The sequence below is a fragment of the Botryllus schlosseri genome, chromosome 2 (assembly GCF_051294905.1).
Source record: "Botryllus schlosseri isolate E-star chromosome 2, Bs_hap1, whole genome shotgun sequence".
NCBI classification, from domain to species: Eukaryota; Metazoa; Chordata; class Ascidiacea; order Stolidobranchia; family Styelidae; genus Botryllus; species Botryllus schlosseri.
The window spans coordinates 18041464-18062036 of NC_137237.1; the positions used below are offsets into that span (position 1 = coordinate 18041464).

General features: G+C 39.3%; 1 protein-coding gene across 5 annotated transcripts in view; it reads right to left on the bottom strand.

Moving 5' to 3' along the window:
- Positions 1-20573, bottom strand: part of LOC145433945 (extended synaptotagmin-2-B-like) — a 24886-nt gene continuing 4313 nt past the window's right edge. Inside the window, exons 7-26 of one of the 5 annotated variants that reach the window (XM_080311195.1) lie at positions 19426-19591; positions 17513-17689; positions 16870-16972; positions 16258-16420; positions 15620-15668; positions 15470-15559; positions 14646-14723; positions 13961-14002; positions 12146-12226; positions 11690-11776; positions 10856-10942; positions 8610-8762; positions 7960-8083; positions 7379-7495; positions 6537-6563; positions 5032-5134; positions 4864-4965; positions 3263-3400; positions 1843-1998; positions 1-1306 (exon numbers count right to left, since the gene is read on the bottom strand). In XM_080311195.1, coding sequence (XP_080167321.1) covers positions 1270-1306; positions 1843-1998; positions 3263-3400; positions 4864-4965; positions 5032-5134; positions 6537-6563; positions 7379-7495; positions 7960-8083; positions 8610-8762; positions 10856-10942; positions 11690-11776; positions 12146-12226; positions 13961-14002; positions 14646-14723; positions 15470-15559; positions 15620-15668; positions 16258-16420; positions 16870-16972; positions 17513-17689; positions 19426-19591 — 2080 coding nt within the window. In that variant the 3' untranslated portion in view covers positions 1-1269. The remainder of the gene's footprint in view (positions 1307-1842; positions 1999-3262; positions 3401-4863; positions 4966-5031; positions 5135-6536; positions 6564-7378; positions 7496-7959; positions 8084-8609; positions 8763-10855; positions 10943-11689; positions 11777-12145; positions 12227-13960; positions 14003-14645; positions 14724-15469; positions 15560-15619; positions 15669-16257; positions 16421-16869; positions 16973-17512; positions 17690-19425; positions 19592-20573) is intronic. The other 4 variants (XM_080311197.1, XM_080311198.1, XM_080311196.1 and 1 more) reach the window with 4 other exon arrangements.

The following is a 20573-nucleotide window of genomic DNA, read 5'->3' on the forward strand; positions in this document are numbered from 1 at the left end:
AATGATACGCTGAATTTATTCCATTAAATCAGATATTAGCATGCAACAATACTGTGCCAGAAAAAATGATTACAATCACCTATAGTATAATTCGTTGATGAAAAAAAACATTGCAAGTTATGTGATGTAGTACAGGGCGAATACCACACTTGAAACGATGCTTGGGCGGATAACACAACAACCAGTGAGAAAAATCAGTAACAGTACATTTATATATTTTTGCATGTCTTCAAAGCAGGCAGGAATTCTGGAACATATCACACCACTACACCTGGTAAAAATCTTGCGAATACTGGATAACAAATTTAGACTGCACTAAAAGTGTCAGTTTAGATGAAATCAGTAACCAAAAATCACTTGTTTAAGAAAAAATAAACGCAAGGCACATCGCTCCAGTGGAAAATAGACGAATTTCATCGCTATTCAAACAAAATCAACTGTCTGTGACAATAATCTACAAAGCCATCCGCAATTAAGGGGACCACTTATATGGCAATATTCACGATTCCAAAGGCAAAGGGCAATTGTGAGTTTGAAAAACAGGCAGTTTTGGAAGGTAACCAGACAATATCGAGAAAAAAAATATAATCAGCTTCAGCAATACAGATATATCCGCATAAGTATAGTAGTCTAGGAAAAGTTAAAGCAAAAAAGACGACCACGACAGTAGATAAAATTGACTTCTTTCAAACAAATACAGTTGCATTCTCATGTCATATGGCAAAAAGAAATGAAAAAAAATCTCAGAAAGCCAAAGATCACACTAATCGGAGGCAGTAGACAAAATGAAAACCGCTTCACAAAAGGCAACCCCGTTGAACGGTTAAGGATGATGTAAACCTCGAAATGAAAATGCTTCCAGCATAAGAGCGTGGGGTTGATAATTCAAACTTCATATTCAGCAAATCATTAATCAGAACTCGATGAACGTTAAAAAAAATTATAGTTTCGCGAATCATGATACTTGAAAAACTATGACAAGTCTTGACTAGGTATTGGAGTTTACAGAGTTGAGCAAGGTAGGGGGTATTTCTTAACAACAGTAGTAATCGTAATACAGTCCATAATCAGTGATTTCATAATCCAGTGCTGGGTCAAAAACCATGAATTTATGTACAGTTTGGTGTGAAAGAAGTCATAACAGAGGAATACAATCAAGCATCAGTGTGAGAAAGCAATAAATCTCTGTGAATCCAGTATTACCGAGTTAATGTGTGTGAAAATGTTATCATAAACTTTGGGAATAGCATGCACTTTCCAAGTACGATCTTAGTGTTCCTCTTTCTCGAAGATCTTCAGAGTATACCTACAATGAAAATGAAAAGACGGTAATGTTAAATTGTAGTGTTGTGACGACACGGTGGAATGAGATGGAGTGGATCGATACAAATTTTCAAATACGCGCTGACTTCACCTGTAACTGAAAAATGATCTAATATGTACGGAAACTAATCAATTAATACGTTTACTCAATTATAATCCCAACCACCACATAACTTTTTGCCACAGTCACAACTACAAGAATAAGGGTAAAAAATTGTAATAATCACTGCAATTAAATTTTTCAAATGCTTCGAACGTTTTCAATTAAAATCAGAATTACTTTAGGATTACTATTACAAGGGCTAAAATTGTGATATGACATCGAAATATCATTAGGCCTACTTGATAACATTTCAATTAAAATCATGAGTACTTTATGATTCTTTTCTCATTTACATTTACATTTTCCATAATTATAATTACAAGGGCTAAAAAAATTATATTTAATTTCAATTTAATCTTTATTGATTAGTCTGAACGAAAATTGGAAAAATCGTGAAACACGAGTACACAGCCTACCATTCCAGCTGTGACTTTGAAAAATCATAATCCCTCAGGTCGATCATCAGCTGCCCCATCAGAGCCTTCTCGGAGGAAAGCAGTCCGGTTTTATTCTTCACCGCGATGTCGAGTCTCTGCTCCCGTACTTCGGACCTCTCCACATCAAATTCCAGCCTGGAAAATTGCTTGATCAGACCAATTCGTTGCGAATGTGGGGCGTAACGGGCAGATGGAAATTTATCATCAGGATTAGCGGCAGGCTCGGCGATAACAGCATATCGTTAGGTGTGTTACATGCAGAGGACAACTCAAGTAGGGTTTAATTACTTGGGCTGCTTGCTCGAGTTATATTTGTAAACTACTTCTACTCAAAAATGTTTTGGGATAGGTTTTCATCAGTTTTATGAGTGAAATTGCCACAATGACCAGTCAATACAGCTCTCATATCGCTGAAACTGAATACATTAATTCGAAAATTGCTTGCAGTGTCATTAGTCGGGTCTTGCAAATCCGAAAATAGCCACAAATGAACTGCTAACAGTATGTGATCGCTAGACCAAACCTATTCTTCGAGATAACTATATTAGTATCTTTCAGATCTACATTTTCTACTAACACTGGAAATAGTTTTGACAAGTCTTGGAAATCACTAGCTCTTCTTGTAATTGAGTAGAAATTTACGGCGTCAGGTCAACTGCTACTTGAGTACCAACGCTACCTTCTTTGACCACTGCCGATTAGATGTCTGTTTTCTATAGCGAACAGAATAAGCTCTTTACTATACACTGTATAATATATTTATTGGCCACGTCTATGAAGATAAAAGCATTAGACATCTGCCGTCGATAAGATATTGCTATTAAATTGCGTTGGATGGTGCTTTGAATTGTAATTTGAAAATATTGTGCTAATGGGGGCAGATGCCATTTTCAGGTTTGATATCTGAAAGAGTATAGGTCTAGTCATATCATTACGGCTTAGATTTGGAAGGAGAGATGAGAATCCATTTTACATCAGACTACAGAAGGGGGCTGACTAAAGCATATTATTCACCAAATAAACGCTATATCATCACTATGTTAAAGACAATGCAGCAACGCAAATTTGGAAGATACACGGAATCTCATAGCAGTGATCTCTGATTCCAATAATATTTGCCTTTGTGACTGAACAATGGCAGTAACGTTTTTACAGCTTAATCGAGTGCAAACAAGTACTGCTTTTTAAATGACAGGCAACAATAAAATGTAACGGAGTAAATGAGGTACTTTGTGGCCATTTATGACATAAGGCGTAATACGAAACCACTGACATTGTGGATCTGAAAATAATCAGGTGTTCTCCTTCGAACGGTGACACAATGGATGTTAAATATAATCTTAGTTTACATACAACCAAAGTCTGTGACACGAATAGTGACACAGGAACTGATACTCACGTCTCTTTGAAGATTGGATTTAGATCGTTTTTCACCACTTTGGTCTTCTTCTTCTGGGTGCTCCTATGACGGCGATGAAGATAGATTCTGACGTAGGGATCGGAAGTATTATTGTCATCGTCACAGACAATTAGATTCCTGCGGAAAGGAAGGAAGCATTAGCAATTTGCATGACAATAGGAGTACTGAAGAATGGACCACCACTTGAGATACGGAGACCAAGAATCATGATTGTTGTAAATGGAAATTGATGTCAATGATTCTCCTGCTAACTAGCAATATATCAGTAACTGCATTACACTCGATTCTATGGGCAATGACATGTCAAAGAAGCATAATTATTAAATTCAGCATAACCGATTAATAATTTTAGTTCTTTAACTAAGCGATCAAATTTTTTCTACGATTAATAATATTGTAAGTGAAATACGTAAATTTTAAATTTGTGATAATTTGTTTTACAGAACCAACTCATGCCCGACTTGGTTCGCACATTTTTTTTTCAGGTTGACAGACATTTGGAGTCGCAAATGATTCAGAAAACAATTTCAAAATCCATGTTTACCACCTGCTAGTCAGGAAGTCACCCATGGTATTTTAAAACGTTGAACTTACTAATATATACATCAATTATGAATTGATTTAATAGTATTAGTTCAAAACGTCACAAGATCGCAGCGCAACGAAATAGTAGGGAGGACTTGGCAAGGTAGCCGGAGGAACACGGAAAAAGTTGATTAAGCAATGTGTTTTCTTCCTATTTTTGGTAATGATGTTATACTTAAACGAGGGTGCATACGTTGCACAGACAGTACACTTGTACTGGTATAATGCAGAAGTGAAGAAGTTGATTAATTGAGCAAGACATCGGCTGCAGTTGAAAAGATACACAAATCCACAGATTCCCCTATCTTTTATATTATTAACGCAAAATTTTGTGAGAATAGAGTCCCTGTTTACCAGCTTCATAACCTATACAAACGACACACCACATATCCAAACAAACAATTAAAAATCACTTATTACCATTGCCAAGGTAGGTGGAATCATGGGTATGAGGAAATATGTAATCAAATCCCTAGCCAACAAAACGAGGCAGATGTGGAAATGACATGATCAGCGATTTAACCACGAGCCACAATGGACCCACATGCTAATACTTGCAAATTGCAGCATATTGATATTGATTTTGAGATTAGGAGGCAGAAATTTGGGAACGGATATGAAGAATGGACGTGGAGTGAATTATAATATTATTGCCCTGTCACGCAAAAGCTTTTTTGGCAAATGACGGGCCATGACGTTGGCGCATCTACCCTTTACAGCTCAGTTTCTTAGACATGAAACTTCTACATAGAGTAAAAATCTTGCTTTATTGACCTAGAAAATACACCAATTTATTGGGCAGCTGAAGATTCACGTATCAAAAGCGGCAGGCATACCACAGTTCAGGAACCACTGGTCTAGCAGATTTATAAATGTGAAATTAACGAGGGTTTTCCTATATCATTTCATTACAATAATAATTAACCACAATAAATTACATCAACATAAAGTGTCACAATTCTATTTCAGGTGCTAAAACAGGCACAAATACATACTCGGCTTCCCATATTTCAACGCTTAGCTTCTCATGTTTCTCAGAATACGATATCTTCAGACGCAGCCTGCCGAACCGAGCCTCGTTAGCATTTGATGCATTCCTGAATGGATCCAAACCAAACAAATAACATATTACCTACCTACTCGCAAAACACATGCCAACTTACCTGTTTCGTGGGTCCCTCGACTCATCGAACGCAGAAAGTTCAGAAGCAGTCGAACCGGTCAAGCTGGTGTTCCGGTCTCTCCCTCTGAAGCTCGGACTGTTCGCTACAAACAACAAGATCCTTCACACAACCACATAAAAACAGGTAATTTAGCTGGACATTGATATTTTCCAATCTTAATTCCTGATGGCATTACGGCCAGAAAGAATACGGGTACATGCAGTTTCGTTGCCGAAGCAGTGCATTTTTGCGATCTGTCGATTGCAAATCTATTTCACTATCAGTGTTCTCTGCGATCAAGGGAAATCAACTGTCTCCGAATTAATTACAACACCGAAAGATATGAAACAGCCACCGATATGTCCCACATTTTCAAAGTTGTTCAAATTGTAATTAAAGTGATCATGATCATGCAGTCTACAAGAACAAGTATAATATTTGAGCTTGTGTCTATTGGTTACGCAGCAATGAGAAGGCAGTTCAAATTGATCTATACAGCAGTGGAATGTCGGCTTATGCTCAAAATGCAGACGTCAAGCTTATGGGTGAATTGCCAAATGTATGGGGCAGGATGAAAACTCATTTCAGTGAAAAATAATTCAGCTACGACCAGCTTAATTTCAGTGACAGTGTTGATGATGGTAATCGAATGACAAATAATTAAATATCAAGTACAGTCAGTTTTATTTGAGCAACAATATCGATGATGGTTATTAGAGTGACAAATATTTCAAGTCAGGATAGGGTTATGGTTTGGATTAGGTTAGGTGTAGGCGTTTAGACACGATAATTGAATATGCCATATGTCACTGTAAAAATCTTCATTTCTGAAACTCGAATGATTGAAACGTCACTTTTCAACGTGGCTCTAACTAAAACACTATTTTGTCAATCAAATTGGTTACTCAGGTTATTAGCACCCAACTTATGGCTACAAAAACAAAGGTGCCGACAACTGAATTCATTTTCTTTCAGTGAAATTCTTCAAAGCAGGCATCGAGCCGTGCACAATTTGGTGCAATTCATGTATCTCTCCGTTGGCGTCAAAAGTATTTTAGTCAGACCCTTTTGAAGCAACAAGTATGCTTCCAAGACTGACAGTCATATTGAGTTTTACCTCTCCACTGCAAAAGACTTCATTTATTGCAATGATGAAAGGATTCTTCTCTTTAATATTCACAATTCCAAGACCCAGTATATGTAAACTTTAAAATCATTACAGGTACATGCACTAGCCAGTTCTCAAGAAATAAGGATATTAGCCAATCACCATCTACCCAAATTGTTAGATGATAAACTGCTGGTGGATAAACTGAAGAGAGGGAAAACAGCAATACCATTAAGAGTTAAAGGTAGCCTACGCAGCAATGTTGAGATACCCATCGAAATCACCATAACAAAAGATTACATCATGCTTTCTCTGTACGTGAGTTAAGGAAAGAAACAGGATTAGCAGCAAGGCGATTGCGAGCACTGCAGTCCACAAATTGAAAGAACGGTCTTACCTAAAAAGTGCTGTAGGGTTTTGTCGACTGTTAGTATGAAGAAGAAAAAATATATGCCGGGTGACAATGAGGACCACCAACACAGAAAAAATTCGTACGATCCTAATTAACCAGCAAGGCAAATCATGCGAGCCTTTTTACTCAATTTTTATACTCTAGGCAAAAAGGCTGGAGTCAGGCTGAATCCTGTGTTTATATACTAAACGGCCATAAACCACAACAGGTAAGACATGGCAATAAGCGCCGTCGTAGGTAGCGCACGTCTGTGTGCACCATACATTACTGCTGCCATAAACAGAAGTCAAGACCAGACGTACTTATATTTTTTTGAAGTGCTCAAGTAGGTTTGCCTACTACCTACTATGCACCAAAGTAACTATGATTTTGGACCACTTCTACTTCTACTTGACAGTTCACAGTTTTCTATGCAAATCCAGGCCTAGAATATACACTCGGACATTGCTACTTCTACTAGTGCTTGAATACCAACCATAACTACTTCGACCACCTCTGGCCAGGACAGTTTTGGTACCTATGAAGTCAGAGCCGAATGATAATCGTGAAAAAGGGGAAAAATCAGGAAAACCCCATTATAATAAGTTGCTATATAATTTACCGACTTGGCGGAATTTGTGGTAGAAAACTCAGTTACGGAACCGTGGAAACGATCACCAGGCAAGTCAAATGTTCAATGTATCAAAGTAGTTCATATCATGCTGGTTACCGATGTTATGTTAAGCAGGATGTCCATAATTCCAATGACAAATGAGTATATTTCGCCATGTTCGCAATGTAATTGAACTTGGCTCGATTCGTACGTGTCGCGATAATCTTAATCGTACCGAAATTGAGTTCGTCGGTGGCAGTGGAGGCGGCGTCAGAGTCATTTCGTTCCTTTCCCGGTTCGGTGGTTGGATGATTGTCAACAGAGGTGCTTTTCTCTTCCGGTATTATCGATGCTGTTCAGGCAGATAATGCCGTCATGATTTCGCTACAATATCACATTCTACGGAAGATGCGGCTTTCAAATCAATTCGAACATCCAATACCCTTGACATTTGACATCTCTGGCATATCTGCCATTCTACTTAATTCTTGAATATGTGTCTATGACCTCATGATCTGACCGCGGCGTCACTTCAGGATTTAAAATATTTTTATATCTTATCACTTCTACTTGCGACCCTGCACAATGCAGTCAAACGTTCTGAGGGGACGAGGAAAAAACGAATTTTTTTACGAATAGGAAGCAGAATAGAAGTAGCTTGATCAAGTAACAATAGAACAAATCTATCGGAAAAGAAGGATTTAAAACGTAAAAACGTAACAAACTGAAGGAATTTTCTGACATCACACGCACAGAATTGCAATTGAACAAAGGATCAATCAAGCTACAGGATACAAACAGAAACACAAAGCCTACTTGGAATCGAGCTCGTAGATGGTCGATTTCCGTCGTCACGAGCTTTACGATTAGGCTCCGCCACCGAAAATGCAGACTTTCCCAAATTCTCTCTGGGAATACGGGGATTTTTTGGGACGAGCAGCTGAAAAGTAAATTGAATCAGTTTGGATGAAGAGCATTAATATATGACCATTGGCATGTACAAATGACCAGCTTCACCGATTAAAGTACCCATATATGTATTGTAAGCTTGAAGGAGGTAACATGTAGACTGGTATTTGAGTGAAATCAGTCTAAATCAGTCTAGTTTAGCAGTACAAAACATTGGAACGGTCTGCGTGAAGGTTTTTCATAATATTTTGATTATACTGTCAAATTCTGAATCCCGTAGTACTACCAAAACTACGAGTTTCGCTAAAATCTTAGAAATCCAGCTCCAGCCATACTATCAAAACTACGGCTAGAATCTTAAAATTTGACTCTGATATTACTACCAAAACTATGATTTGTGGATTTGCGAATCCGGGTAAAATCTTTAAAATCTGGCTCCGGCTGTACTACCAAAACTACGACTCAGACTCCAATCCATGTTCAGCAAAAGATCTACAAAATCCAGCTCCAAATTCATGCTCTGCAGCATCAGCTGCATGATGGCAAACACAACTCACCCTGAGACACGCTCGTAAATGAAGCTTGGAATGCGGTCCAGAGTCTTTGAGGCTGAACGACTGCTCCATCGTCATGTCCGGCGCTCGCAACACGTCCTTCAATTTAACTTCCAGCTTACCAAGCACGTCGTCATCGTTACCGCCGTCGGTAACCTAAACAGCACCGCCCGTAAGATAGCGTCACGGAACGTAAAATTTGGTCAAGATACAGTAAACCATGCAACCGCTATCCACACCGAATGCATTTCTACATCTAAAAAATCGGATGCAATATTGTCAATTATATTGCGGTTGACCTATGCAGACTTTGGGCGAGATCGATAAGCATCGGTTGTCTCCGATTGGGAATCGATTGTGTACGAACTAATCGAATCTATCATAATATTGAAAATACCAATTTGAAAAACGGTAACCTAGCTAAATCTTGATTGGATATGTTGGTGCCAGGCTGGCGTGCAGCCACCCGAGGTTAAGGGGAAAAAAGGAGGAGGGACAATTTGAAAACAAACATTGTTCTCAATTCTAACAGGTTAATCGGGTTAAATCTATGTACAAATGCCAATTCAACAAGGATCATAATCTTGCTCGTGTTGACGTCTTTATAAGCATGACCATATGCCAGTCAGAGTATATTATAATATAGATTTAGATAGATTTTACTCAATTCAGTACTGATATGTGAATAATAACTTACTCACAAAGCAGGGAAAGAGAATCACCAGCAAACTTTGGTGCACTATTAGTGAATGTGGGGGCATAATCTAGTATGACAATGGTGAGATCGTTAAGACAGTGTGCGAATGCATTCAGAATAAGGGATAAGCAGATTACCCTCTCCAAAAGAACAATAAGAGATTTTAAGAGGAGGTAGAGTCAAGCTTCCTATTCTACCCCCTGTCTACACCACTGATGCCTATGATTGAAAGGACTGAGTGCTTACAGAGAACGACCAGTGAGATAGCAATGTGAACACTACTGATCTATGTGTCAGTGTGACTTCCTGGTAAAGTGTTCCAGCAATTCAACTCTACAACCAGGAAATACAATCGCCAGGGTTTCACTAATTTCCGCATGTAGTGAGGTATGAGGATGAGGCGCTATTTTTTCTCTCATAAAAGCTACAACTTGCTTAGCTTTCCGGCATTACTCTTACCACCACCAAATCAATACCAAATATTTCAAAGTCTGGAACATATTACCCCCATGAGCAAATTAGAGAATGTAGCGGTGGTGGTAAACACATATTCTATGGATTAACTGTGTACCATAGAGGTTCGATCAAATCAAAATTTAAAAAAAGCAATATAAAATGTAGTGACAATTAATGCATTGTGCATACGCTTTACTGCCTGAACAACCGAACACAAAACATGACGAATCTTGTACGTCAACGACTGCACACAAATTAGGTGGCGAATTCCGATTATCGCAACATACAAATAATTCTAAAAAAGGCATCAGACTTTTCATGCCTTCGATTCTAACACACAGTCACAATACAGGATAAAATCCGGTGATTAATTACTTCGGCACACAAATAATCTAGAATTTCAAGCCGTAGTCTGACATTTTAAACCAAAGCAATGTGCGTTCTACAAAATTGAATCGAACGATTCGGGCTGAAGATAGGACTTCCTTTGGCGTGTGTTTGAATTGGAGAAGGTATCATTTCCCAGTGCATAGCATGAAGTAAGATTCACATTTAATAATCGGTTCAAAAGACGCGGCTCTTCAGCATCTGTATGACTCTTTCGATGTTTATGTGGTAGGACTTTAGTATCAAATATTGGCAGAAAAAATGGTCTGGAATTGTTACAAATTGTATGAGTGTTATATCGACAGACCATTAGACAATAAAATTCACAGTAATTTAAAATACGATGGATTCCATCAATTTGGTAAAAAAATCAGACAAATGGCAGCCTTGATCCACAGTACTCTTCAGGGACGGAATATCCACGTCAAAATGTTCACAACTGGCATAAGTGCAGTATTTAAGGGAGAATTCATTATGTATGTGTGTGCATTGTAACAGTTGTGGTGAGCAGCTTGGAAGATTTAGTGTGCCTAATATATAATTACAATCGACAGGGCAGTCAATGGGATTCCTGCATTCAGCCCAAAACCGAATAGAAAGTTCAAGGTAAGCCACAGAACGTACACAAAACTAAAGATGCAGAGAGCGGCTTCGAGCTATGATTACAATCGACCGAAGACTTTGCACACGTTCCCAACCCGATACTCACGACACGGCGTCTTTGTCGGACGGAAATGTTGCTTTTAACTCGGCCAAAAATATTGCCAAGCGATAAATTGCTGTTGTAATTCTTGACCTAACGGTTGAAATTCAAATTTCAAAAACCAAAACTTGCCGCGACACATTCGAATTATGTGTTAGTCACCGTCAAACTAAATCTTTAATATTGAATATGACAATACAATGTTCTTTCCAACTCTCCACTAGTTGCTGACGATTACCCCTGACGAGAGTCAGCCTAAAATATTCGGGTTCATATCAATATGAATATACCATTCAATTGCATGTTGACTCATCAAATATGTCAAATATGTAATATTTTTACCAAGAATCTAGACATAAATGATGCTGACGCTTAACCCGTATGATAGTGAAGACAAATGACTCGTCACAATCACATGGTAAATGATTCAGATGTGAAACAAAACTACATATATATCCTGTAGCTCAGATGTGAATATCTTTCGACCTCGAGATCAATCTGATAATCGATAAACACCAATGGCGCACTACCCCATCACCTGCCGAACCAGCTCTGACAAATAAGATGTCAGCAAACACCGGTTCTTCGAAGGGCGGTGGGCGTGTTCATGATGTGCAAGCCTAGAATGTTCTGTAACAAATTTAGCTTCAAATGATTAAGAAACCAATCGTTGGTACGACAAGGGACCATTGACTACTGAAAAATATCTGGGCAAAAATCATAGAATGGATTGGTGGCGTTACAAGACGCGGTGCTTTTGGTAAGACTGGTGACGGTCTGGACTTTTTGCCTCGGGTTTGGGCAGCAACCAAAATTTTCAGCATGACGACTTAAACTTACCTGAAGAGAAACAGTCTCCTTTTGCAGATAAGACACCAAGGTTTGAAAGTTTTCTTCCCAGACAGGATTCGCGGATTCCTCCACAACCTACATTGAACAAAAATACAGGCTTATTGTTGGAAGTCTTCCCGAACAATAAGTAAACAATGGACAGAGCAGTTTCAGTGCCAAAAGCTTTCGATAACACCAAACTGTAAGATAACGACGATTTGCGCAATTTTAATCAAAACCAAATCAACAGAACAAAAGGATTACTACACCGTTGCACAAGTTTGTCAATTCACCGACGTAAAATCAGACGCACAAAACTACATTTATTACATTCGAGGAGACGCGGGCAACCTTCATTGCAATCACAAAGAGAAATAACCTGTTGTACTAAGAACAATCCACTATTCAACCAACAATAACTATCCGTAAAATAACTATTAACGGAAGCACAAAACGATAACATACCTTCGTTTTGAATGGGGTGTCTTGGAAATTAAATTTGACTTTCACTGCGGGACTTGGCTCGTATTTTGCGTCGAGCCCATCCTGAACGAGAAATTGTTTAGTACTGATGCAATGGCTCACAGAAGACATTATTCGAAGGTCATAAACCTTCTTCAACCAAACGGGCTAATACTAGCCAGATTTGTGATGACTTAAATATTTCAATCAACTTGAAGCCAATGTGACACTTTTGACAAATAGTTGTTATTATCGCGGAACTCGGCCGTTATATTGGTTCAAAAACAAGAGGGTTTCATTGGTTAGAGGTCATGATATGACTCAAAATACATCAATAAAGTAGAAATATTTGTGATAATGCAGAGAACTGAGTAAGAGTGGACGTATTGGTGACTAGCGTAATTCAGCAATTCGAATATTGAACGTGTAACCGTCTTTATTGCCGCATTTGCGTGGATTTGGTGAAAATCCCGTGCCTTCTTGATACCGATGACAAATATTGACTTTATTGGCCTAAATGAGAACCGATAATATCACTCTTTTCGAGATTGTCTGAAAATTATGATATAGGCAGGTGTCTAGTTATTATGCTACTGCTACTGAGATAGACCGAGAGGATGAAGAATTTGAATACCCCTGAAACATATAAATACACCAAAAGGTATATGTGAATCTAACGTTCAGTTTCTTCAATCTTTCCTAAAGTGATAAGACTGGAAGAATGACAAAGCAAATGAACTGAAAGCGAAAAAAAAACTGCACAAGAATAAACAGAACAACACAAGTGGAGAACAAAAAGTGACCCGACGCACAGTAAAAGTAAATATCTTTCCAGAGTGGATATCAGTTCGGTGATGCAACTATGCATGCAAAATGAATAGAGTGCACATGACGGAACAAACCCTCCACTGCATGTAGCAACCAAGCACAACAATTTCGTGTGTGAAGTCATTGCCAATAAATCCACTGCCAATTTGATATCCGTATGATGGGGGACAGTGGCACAGTTCAAAAAGGGGAATTCATCTGTTTATAGGACTTAATGCCCAAACTAATGCTAATAAGATTGCAAGTGTCGATACGGACAATCAAATTATTCAATTAGGATGGATGACAAGGAGCTTGGCAGTGTATCGTAAGAGTTGTGAACTACAATTCAAGCTTTAGCTTGATAATTATTTTGTTATTTTGCCATGTAAAAGTATCCCACATTACAAAATATTACTGGATGGTCACGTTGAATACATTGCAAATTGTTTCAGTAGAGACTATGAGCTGTGATATTTGACCCGGTCGTTTCAACATACGTTTCAATAATTAAGAGTGAGATAACGCACCACGGGAAGCGTGAGGAAATAAAGCATGCAAATGATAGCCGGCGCTTCCTCATTAAAAACGACACATCGATTGGGTACAGATGCCGCTAAAACAATTTCCCCAGCTGACTAACAATGTGCGAGGTAGCCAATGCTATAGAAACACCAACGCAAGTCCACCATGCTTTCCCCATCGTACAATGCAGCAGTCGATATCCTCTGGATATAAACTTCTCAAGGCATAAGAAAGACAGCACGAATGACATGCACGCGACCAGTACGATGAATCTATTTAGTTACAGACCCCGTTGAGCTTTCATAAGCCATAACGTAATAATGTCATAACGCAAAACGACATAAGCCAGAAGGCGAACAGAGTGCCTTAAGTGCTACAAAACAAATAGTCCCCATACAAGAAGAGTTATCTACACGCGACAAAGAACATGCGCGCCATGTCACCACGAATGTGCTTCAAAGATGGCAGTGTTAGTGGATATCTCACCTGCTCGGAAATGGGACTCGTCAAAGTCATGGCTTTCGAAAACTGCAAACACCCCATCAATTTGCGGTTACATATTGTGACATGAGTAATCACGGTTACAGGATGCCATACACTACCATAGTACTTTCAAAAATAATGTGGAATCACGATTCAATCACCATTTCAGGTCGATATGGATGACAAAATCAACCCATAGTACAGTGATGCAAATCAGGAAACATTAAAAGACAATTGCATCACGTACAAATGCAACAAAATTTTGTGTGCTGTATAATCTCATGTACATATGTTGACGCGTTTTGGGACATTGTGCATTATTATCAACTAGTCACTCTAGAAATAATTTATGGATGGATATGGTAGTGCTGTGCTATATGCATTGATGAATACAGTGGTAAAATCACACTGACACATTTCAAACTGATACGAGAAAGCTCGCACCAATCATGGATATTTGTAACCTGATAACCATTATGATCATGCATCGCTCCGAACGCACACAAAAAACCGCGCAAGGAAATATGCATTGGATGATTCTTGGAGATTTGTCGTAGACCGTATCCTAACCGGCACGGTAGACAAAGTCCAAAAAGAAATACCGGCCCGTTCCAAAAACGTATCAAATTCCGTCGCAATTACTGCTGGATACTTTGAGGAGACCTACGTCATGTCATTGCATACTCACCGGCAAATGTTTTGCGCTGTCGATGTAGAGATTTAAAAATGCCGCATCTAGATCGTATTTGCCTGCTTCCTCCATTGCCTGAACATAAACCGAGTGTAATATAAAGTCAGATCCAGCTCTATGATTATGGAACGGATTGATTTTGATATTAAATTGTAGAAGACTGACAAATTGGTGTAAATATCGCTGCATAACAGTTGGTTATTTAGGCCTGCTTCACACCAAAGTTAGCCGGAAAAACACAAGCAGTGCAATATTATAAACCAGGGGTTTACAACCTTTTCCGCACATGGCCCGTTAGTTTAGTAAAATGGCATTAGTATCATTGACGTTCAATGAAATACGCCAAGTTTCTACAACACAATACATTAATTCCTTGTAAGTTCACTCAAATTTAATGAGAAGGATTTTGCTGTATTTTGTCTGCAACAAATTGTATTCTAGGTGCAGTCGATGAGAGCGAGGGATGTAAATGCTTACTCACACAACTATATTGTGACGAAAGGGAGTGGTTTGATATGACAATTTTTGAAGATTTGTTGATACTACTTGGACCGTTATGTGTCTGTATAAAACATGATTTCTGATAACACCATCACGGTCCGCTACTGGACCATGAACACTACGTTGAAAAATGAAAACCCATGGTATAAGTGGAGGGCCGAAAACAATCGGAATTTGCAACATCATTTTAATCCATTATATCACAATGCCCTGGTAGAGATCCATTGTCTCAAATACCCCATTTTGTCCCATTCATTCGCTTTTTTTTCCAGGCCCCGCTCCCAGACATGACCCACCACGCGAGCCATAATATCACTTACTTGTACAGACAGGGATGGGTCGGCAGACAGCTCCATCCATTCCATCTTGATGTGAACTTCACCTTTGGCGACTTCAGACAAGGGAATCCACTGCCAAAGAAATTACAAAACTTTTCAAAAGAGAGGTACAGCGAATTTGCATTCTCATACCTCGTCCACGACTCCGTTATTGTAAATTGTTGCCATCGGTATCGACGCACTGCAATACGATAGGAATAAATCTTGTCACCGACGGGTTAAAACTGACGTGACGACATCACTTCTACTTCTACTTGAGTAGCAGCGATGACTATCTCTTGTAATACCAGTAGGGTGAGGTGGATGCTCGATCGATAGACTGTAATTGGTCGTTTTTACAACTTCCCATCTGCTCATCAGATCAAATTGTGTCTTGGGTCTCGCATTGTACGTTGCGCGTCGTGAACGGATGAAAATAGTAGAACTACACTAATTGAACATAACAAATTGATAAGAAACAACACTTTCAGATTCAGATGTAAGCAGAGGGGTTCAAAGCAGACGCCGTTGGTATTGATAGAACCAGAAGTAGCGATTTGAAAGTAAACAAGTATTCCTGGTCTAGTTTTGCCTATAAAACTAAAAAGTGTTATGCAGAAGTAGAAGCGGTATAAAATCATAAGCACTTGCGTAAGTGGTGCAAGTAAGCCAAATCTACTTCAGTACTTCGAAAAAGACAAAGCACTTTGTTACTGACCACCTTCGGCATTAAGAATATCAAATCGGCAAACGTCAGCCGTGGCCGAAAAGAAGCCAATAGGAAATCTTACGATCCCAAAAAGTCGGCCTCGTTCAAAGCTCCGTCGTCGTCGTACAGCGTCACTTCCACCTTCGAAGTGCGCAGTTCCGATACCGGACATTGAAAGCGTTCGTTCCACACAGGGTTGAGATTCTTATGGACGATTCCCGTCTGGAAATACTTGTCCCTGCCGACTGCGCAGTCAAAAAAGGTTGCCACTGAATTAGGCGTGTTGATTTTGTCATGAGAACTATTATCATAATGAAAGCTATGCATCAATGTTGTATTCCAGCACTTATGCGCATTGCGTAAAGCCTTGAAATATTAGCAAGCAGGCCTCCAACTGCCAATAGTACCAGGAATAGATAGAATAGTTCGTAGGGACATTCACACAGCTCAATTCTTAAGCTTCATCTGATAGGCTACCCTAAGCCCATGTTACACGGTTAAGTGAACGCGGTCTATTGGTGTGTGAAACGAATATACTTGTACAGCGGAAAGCCCGCTTTCACAACACCATATCAAAGACTTGGTAAGCGCTATGCTAACGGCAGCACAATCCACAGATGTGCGTGTTAAAAATTAGTCCAGCGTGCTATATTGCGTATCTCAAGGGTCGGAAAGGAGATAAAACAGGCCTCACCTTTCACGACGACATAAGGGTCACTGCCGCCACCGAAACCCAGTATCTTTTTGTCTTTTTCCAGAAGGTTTCTCGCCTCTAGCACGTGCACCCGTAGTACTCCCTAAAATCAGAGAGTTGTCCATGAAACGGATCAAAATAAGGCAAACTCGTAATTTAGGAAACACAACCTTTCAGTATTCTCTCCCAAAAGTGACTCCTATACCATTGCCTTTCAGCATTTTCCTCAAGAAGTGCCTCATACGGTCCTCATAAATCAATCCCACAATGCTAAACACCATCTCCAATGGAACAACTATGGTACCAGTAATTATGACGTCATTGGACAGGCCTATAGCGGGGTTGCCGTCGACATGGATGAACAAATAAACAGTGAAAAGGTTCATCACTTTTGCCCAGGTCCAATCATGGCTTCATTACTGAATATAAGGGCAAACTTGTCACAAATAACTACAATGTAGTTTTATAAGACACCACCCCTCAAATGAAGGACCAATCTGAGAAATAAAGATGATATGGCAACACTACCTATAACCGACCGACTATAATTTACTATGGTCAACCGATACTTCTACAGAGACATATATTGATATTTCTACAGAGACAGATGCCAGCCGGGCACTATTCCGAACTCTAATCTCACCTCCGGCATCGGAAACCGGATTCGGCTCACGTCGACGTCATCTGCCAGTTTCAAGACGTATCTCTCCGGCAGAACCATCATGGAGGACACGACGTCCGCGATGGTGGAATGGAGGACGGAATCCAAACCGGGAATGTCGAAAAAATTTCCAAGATCTGTCAGATCGAAGTCGATCGACTGGAATGCAATAATGATCTAAGTTCGACGGGAGTATTGTCGCTCGGACATCAAGAGTAGATTTGGAAGACGGTGGAATTTAAAATTATTATCAAAGACAGAAAATGTAGGCCTACAGCAGAAAAGAGTCAATCATATGATTTCTTAATTTCATACTATTTCCAGTGAATTCGCACCTGGTGGTGATGGGCTGGTGGCCCCAAATCTTCCTCCTAACCTACCCATATCCTAACCTGGATAGATTAATACAGTGGTCCACAACATATTGCTATATTGTCCCGCAGGAGGCGAACGAAGGGGCGAAAATGTTAGAACGTTCAAGCACATGTATTTATTTAATCAACCGGCAAATGGACACCGGCGCAAAATGCACATGAAGAACGGGTTATTTAGGAACTACGGCGAAAGTTGACTAAAAAATGAAAAGTCACCCTCGAACAGACTGTCCTCAGATACCCATATTTTCAGGGATCGCCACGGAAGTTGATCTTTTTCTAATCAATTTACCAGCGATCAGAGTTAGCTTAATAAATTTCCCGTTTATATGTCCTCTTTCTCGGATCCGAAAATATAGGGGGGGGGGTGATAGATATATGTCGACATTGATGAGGGGGCGACGAATTGAAAAAGGTTGGGAATCACTGCAATAATACATACTAAGTGCCAAATCCGAATGCCGATTTCACCAAGTGCTGTATATCACAATTCACGCTCATATTCTGAACTGAAACATTTCTTTTCAAATTTGGTAACACAATATTGATGCACTGCTGTAATAATAATAATAATGGTTATTATTACATTTCTAATGCCGAATACAACATGATTAATTCACCAAGTGCCGAATTTAGTGGTATATTCACGTTTGTTTGTTGCAAAATGCATGAATTCGCCACGATTAGGTACAGGGGTCAGTATTATTACACAGAGCGTGTACCGTGTAGTCAGCATAAAACTACTACATTCTTTCCAAATTATGAGCTTATTCTAAATGGCATATGGTGGAGCTTAATTACCCAAATCAATACCACTCAAATGCAGTCAACCATTCCTGGACTAAATTAGCGAAGTGTTACGAAAGCAGCTCGTGAAACGTACCAGAAGTGCAATGCAAGATCAACACAACTCTTTCAGAGGCAGTAAGATTTCACAATGTGCCGCGTACTGTGACGCCTGCACTTCATCTTGTGACTTGTGATGGGATGAAAGGAAGTTTGGACATTGTATACCCGGATATTGAAAGACATTAGTACAAACGCAAGCGGTCATCAATCAGATATGAACCCGTGGTTCAATCTGGCAAATGGCGTTACTGGGTGTCAAGCATTTTCAAAGCTACTTTACATAACTAATGAGCCAATTCTTATTAAATACAGCCGGCAATTCTAGTCACAAAAATCTACCACTCGTCCTATTTTAATGTTTCTATCACCATGACTCAATCTAGGATAGTGCATTCCTGAAACAAAGATAATGTTCGATTCATTCTATAATGGAAATCCAGTAATGAAAATTTGTCATGCATAGCTTTCAGCATGAATTAACACATCAACCATAATTTCAACACCAATGACACAGCGAGCCAATGTGTAACGGCATTGATGGTGAGCTAAAGTCAAATAAGATTTAACAGCAGGTAATAAAAAGACAGTGTCACAATGCAAATTTATATAAAACAACAGGTGAAAGTACTGATACTCAATCGAGCGACAGGAATCAAAACACTGCAACTATACCGGTACGTCCACAAAGGAGACAGTGACAGCTCCGAAGAGAGGAATTTCATTGATAAGCGGTCGAAGTTCAACACGAATCAGTCCGCGGATGGACAAGTCTTTGATTCCCACACTGAGCACATTGAGTTTGTTCAGTGTGACGCGTATGTTTGTGTCGCTCTTGTATCTAAAATCGGGAATTTAGTACTATAACGTCACACAACCATAAGGAAATCTAATGCTAAGAGACTAAGGAAAAGTAGATGGACTAACATTGACACAACCATTAGTCATTGCAAGTATGAACGACAGCTACATGCTACAAAGGGTTATCAACACCAGTCGAATCAAAATCAAAACTATAACAAAGAGAGTGTTGCTGAGATATTGGCATTGTATTAGGAAACATATTGGTAGCCTATTAGTCACAGGATACATTTTGTTATTTCTAAAGTTTACATGGGGTGAGCTATCAATATCAGGATAAGCAAGCATGAAACTCAAAATACACTTTTTACAAGTTACCTGCTACCTTTCATATATTCTATTTCCAACTCATAAGTTTTTTACGACTTGACTTGAGCAGTGTCTGCTTGTGTAATATAACAGCATAGCTTTCATTGTTAGGAATGTTATCAGTGCGCTTTCAACCAACATACGGTCATCATGTGACAGAGCATGCGAATTGCTAGGAAATGAAAATCACGGGAGCCTGACATAACGAAGACAGACGATGAATTGACAAATTTTAATTTACATCTCTTCAAGCAATGACTTTTATGCTAAAGGACAGAATATTGCAAACAGCTGCAGACCAGCAAACCAGAAGTTGCACCTAGTGTTATCTCAGCTGTCATGAACGTTTCTGAATGATCCTTACATTATTCATGGCCAGTATATGAATCAGTATTCTAGTGAATACGGCAAATTTTCAGCACAGCGTACTTCGTGTTTGGTGCACTGAGTTAGAGGCATGGTGAGGTGTAGGTAAACCCTGCTTTCACACATGAAAACTGAGAAGTTGAACATCTTTACATAGGTAGATTTTAACATGACATCATGGCCTCTACGGGCTTCTCCGTTCTGTGGAACTCTCCATTTGATTTTGCCAAATATTTTCACACAATATGCTGAGGTTTACAGAGAAAGGATTACAATGGGGAAAGTGA